Genomic DNA, 4,756 nt, shown 5'->3' on the forward strand with positions numbered 1-4,756 from the left:
GATACAGTGGCTGCGATGATGGGCTCGAGTATAGCAGGGATTGTGGGGCTGGCGCGGGATCGGGCAGTGTTTCGTTCTGCTGTGCATGGGTCGCTATGAGTCGGAAACGACTCGACGGCACTTAACAACAACAACATATGTGTGTGTGTATACACACACACACACACACCTTCTTACAGAGTGTGTGAATCACAGTTCCTTGATATACTCACCAACACTATTATAGTCAATGTTCTGATTTAGACATTCTAGTATCTGTGTGGTAGAATCACAATGTATTTTTTATCTGTATTTCCTAATGAATGATAATGTGCATCTTTCCAAGTGCTTATTTCCCATTCATATATATTCCTTTGTTAAGTGTGTTTTAAAATCTCATTGTCATAATATATAGCTGATATTTTTGAAATATGTTTATCATTTTTTTTCTAGTAATTGCATAATTGGAAGTGCTGGATTCCCATGACATATTCCATCCTTCCAGGAAGAAGAATCCCAAGCTCACTTATTTTTAGTAGTCTAGCCCAAGACTTCTACTCCATGGACTCTTCTCTGACTACCTGGGTCCAGTTGTTTCTGTCTTATCTTAACTAATTGTTCATGGTTTTAGTTCTCAAAACACTGAAATACAATTCATATTTTGTGTCTGCCATCTTATTTCCTCCATCAAGGTATAAACTCGTTGTAAGAACATAACACTTATAATTCTCTGAGTTTTCGCACAGTGCAATCTTTAACACAGTGTAGGATCCTTTTTTAAATGCTCAGGAAGGAAAACAGTGACTAGCAGAAAAGGCTAACCATGTTGTTGGTGAAGGAGAGAGTGAGTCTTATGAGTCCTAGGAATGCAGTTTCCATTTACTCCCTCCAGGCAAATAAAAATTCAGTAGCAAGAAGCCTTGATTATGGAACTCTGCAAGTTTTAAATCTCCAGATATTGCTAGAAGAATTTAGAAAGTCAACTGTTACACAAAGCTCTGTAACTAATGAGAGCAAATTACAAAGTTGGATAAGAAAGTTTGCTCCCTCTGATGAGGAGAGAGAATCCCCTAAGGTTTACTCACCAGAACCAAATCTCCAGAGCTGAGGAACCTCAACCTCTGGTGACAAACAACAATATATTTAAAGTAGAAGGAGAAAGTTTCTAAAACATTGTAATTTAGTGAGTAGTGAGGGCTGGTCATAGTACATATGGCCCAGCCTCACAGTCACATCACAAAAATCTAGAGCCATAGAAATTTGAAACTTATGTTAGCTCCAGTCTCTTTTTCTCACTTCCCAGCAAGAGAAATTAAGACTAGAAGGTGAAGGGACTTTCTCAAAGTCACTAAGGTAGTGGTGGTTAAGTGAAGAATCCAGACTCTTAGGTCAAATCTCTGTCTCTTTTGAAGAGAACAGAGCATGCTTCTAACAATGTGAAGACTGTCTTTTGGAAGAACTTAACTGTTGCAGTGCACTGGCTTTGTAGCACTGATAAAGGACACAAGGTAGGAAAGTATTCTCAACAGGTTGACTGGCCTCTCCTCATAATAAATACTCATCATAGCAAGAAAGGATCCTTAGGATGAAACTATATATTTTCTCCAAATCATCATTTCTCTTTGACTTTGGGAGGAATGTATAATTTTTGGTCAGTGAATCCACTTTTATTTCCTAATTCTGAATATTCTCATATTTATGATTGTAATAGTACCTCATATAATAAGGTGTGCATGCAGCAAGAGAAAGAGGAAACTGGAAAAGGGATTGGTTTGTAGGAACTGACAAAAGATCATGGTAGGGGTGCTTTTCTTTTGAAGAATTAGGATTTGTCATACCCAAAAGGACAAAATAATCAAGCAGGACCTATAAGGTAGAGTTCATTGGATTGTGGATTATTTATGAAATATTTATAATTTAGATCATTTTCCTATGGATTTCTCTGATGCCTTGTAACCAGCTAGATTCTTATTTGAGAATGCTTAGTTTCATGTAGTCTGAACCAAACCAAATTAGAGTAAAAAGTCTGTTCATCTCCATGTCCACAAATCACATACTGTATTATACTGAATAACAAGATGAAATAAATTATTTTTACATTAAATACTGATTTTGATTATTATCTTAGCCATCCACAATTTACTGGACACTATTACCTTCTTAAAATTCTCTGTATCATTACCCTGGGAAATATAAAAATGTGTTATGAAGGTTTATTTGTATAAGGAGGAGGTTTAGACAAGTAGAAAGAAAGTACAAAGTTAACAGTTTTGCTCTATTTCCAAATGTGTCACTCCCTAGTTACTATGATCTCTTTTGCAAAATAAGCAATCACAGACAAGCTACAAACTACACAACCACTCTATGCCTTTCATAATTATGCCAAAAGAGTAAAATCAATAAAAATTTGAAGGAATTTGGCAATATATAGTGTTTGTAAATGCTATTTATTGAATATGTTGTCATAGGGACAACAGATCAATATACTACAATGCTGAGGGAATGTTTTAAATACAAGGACATGCCACATGTTGTAGAAGTCAGAGGAGGATGAGATTAAATTAGATCCACAATTATTACATAGACTAAGTAGCATTAATTTTGTAATATGCTTATCTTGGCACTGTAAAATAGTTGAAATCTCAATTATCACCTGAACTATACTTGCATAAAAAGTCTGTTTATCAATAAAATCACATAATCTAATTAATCGGTATTAATCCCAAGGTTTCTGAGGTGTCCCATCTTTTTTTTCTTCTTCTTCTTCTTCTTTTTATATCAGGGGTAAAGAAACATGTTCTTTAATTTTCATTACTATTTCAAACCCTAAAAATCTTTTCCAGGAAGAGATAATGACTATGAGCTTTGCTAACTAACAATTGTAAACTGTTGTCCAAACTTGGTTTCAAGATTACTCTAAAAGAAACCTCACTTCTGTGGAGTTGGATCTGACTCATAGCTACCTCTCCTTGGGTTTCCGAGGCAATATCACTACAGAAATAGATTGCTTAATCTTCCTTCTGAGGAGTGGCTGGTGGGGTTGAACCACCAGCTTCTGGTTAGTAATCAAATGCCTTACAGACTACGCCACCAAAGCTCCTTCAAAATTACTAGCAAATAAAATTCCAATTTTCACCCAGTAAATATTTATGTACCATATATTTTTAAAATGTTGCTGTGTCAGATCCTGATTCTGTTTGTCTATTACTCAGTCGGTAGTTTTGTCAGTGTTTAGGATTTGATCCAAATCTGGCTTCCCAAGTACATTTGAATCCCCTTCATATAGATATAATTTTTGGGGTATTATTTCCCCTGTTGCATTAGAATTTGATACAATTCTTTTTAAAAGTTGGCTGGAAATAGTCTTTTCTGGCACTAAGTAGGCAAACAATATATTGCTACATAAATGAAGGAAAACTCCTTACCTCTATACTATATACCTGACACTTTGCTAAACTAAATCAAAGATCAATTGGTAATTGGAATTCCATGATGATTTGTCTTATTCACAACACAGTTTTCATTTGATGAAATTTAACAATAATGGAAAGTTGAAGATTTATTTGTTGTTTCTTTCAGACTGAAGACATCAAACTATGCAGACCAACAAGACTGTCGTGAAGGAATTCATCTTTGTTGGCTTTTCTCTTTACCCAGATGTGCAGTCATTACTCTTTGTGATCTTCTTTTGTCTCTACCTTCTCACCCTTGTGGGTAATCTGACCATCATGGGTCTAACCTGGGTGGACAGAGCCCTCCACACCCCTATGTACATCTTTTTGAGTGCACTTTCCTTTTCTGAAACCTGCTACACTTTGAGCATCACACCCAAGATGCTGGCAGATCTACTGGCCAAGAACAGAAGCATCTCGGTCACAGGCTGTGGCTTGCAGATGTGTTTCTTCTTGGGCCTTGGGGGCACCAACTGCATCATTCTCACTTTAATGGGGTATGATCGCTTTCTTGCAATCTGCAACCCTCTCAGATATCCACTGCTTATGACCAACACAGCATGTGGACAACTAGTGGCTTCTGCTTGGGCTGGAGGCTTCTTTGTCTCTCTAACAGAGATGGCACTTATATTCAGGGGCTTTTTCTGCAGTCCCAATCTTGTCAAACACTTCTTCTGTCATATGCGGGCAGTTATAAGACTATCCTGTTTCGGCAGTTACCTCACAGAATTTATCGTAACGTTGATATCAGTATCGGGTTTGCTGGGTACTTTCCTACTCATTATCCTAACTTACATCTTCATTCTTTCCACTGTCCTAAGGATCCCTTCAGCTGAGGGCAAGCGGAAGGCATTTTCTACCTGTGCTTCACATCTCACAGTGGTCATCATCCATTTTGGTTTTGCATCAATTGTTTATCTGAAACCAGAGTCTTCAGTGGGAGATGACACACTCATAGCTATCCCTTACACTGTTATTACTCCTTTCCTCAGCCCCCTTATTTTCAGCCTGAGGAATAAGGACATGAAGAATGCTTTTAGAAAGGTGCTGGGAAAGATAGTAACCTAGAATAAAGGAGCATGTATCATCACTGCTGGTTTAAAGTGTTATTGAATGTCTCCAGAAGGCAGGAAGAATTTACCATTTCACCTCTGCAGAAACCTGTACCATTTGTTCTTTTCCAGAAACTAAGATATGGGAACATTGAACAAACTCTGGAACCTAAGCCATAACAAGTGTTTCCTTAACTTGTTAAGAAGTTATTAAGAAGGAATCCTTCACCTTCCTGCTATAAGAGGAAGCATGTTTCTGCAGATACTAGACTC

At 37.2% G+C, this 4,756-nt stretch overlaps 1 protein-coding gene across 1 annotated transcript; it reads left to right on the top strand.

The window, feature by feature from the left end:
- The first annotated feature begins 3,575 nt into the window (after positions 1–3,575).
- On the top strand, positions 3,576–4,499 carry LOC103202821 (olfactory receptor 10X1). The gene has a single exon (XM_007947763.1). It carries the CDS (start codon positions 3,576–3,578, stop codon positions 4,497–4,499), a length of 924 nt encoding a protein of 307 aa, XP_007945954.1.
- The last annotated feature ends 257 nt before the right edge of the window (positions 4,500–4,756 follow it).

The sequence above is a fragment of the Orycteropus afer genome, unplaced genomic scaffold (assembly GCF_000298275.1).
Source record: "Orycteropus afer afer isolate SDZICR_OR568_19922 unplaced genomic scaffold, OryAfe1.0 scaffold00193, whole genome shotgun sequence".
NCBI lineage: Eukaryota > Metazoa > Chordata > Mammalia > Tubulidentata > Orycteropodidae > Orycteropus > Orycteropus afer.

Bases quoted from the DNA above. Each gene is read 5' to 3' on its own strand.
- LOC103202821 (XM_007947763.1), top strand. From the start codon at position 3,576: ATGCAGACCAACAAGACTGTCGTGAAGGAATTCATCTTTGTTGGCTTT.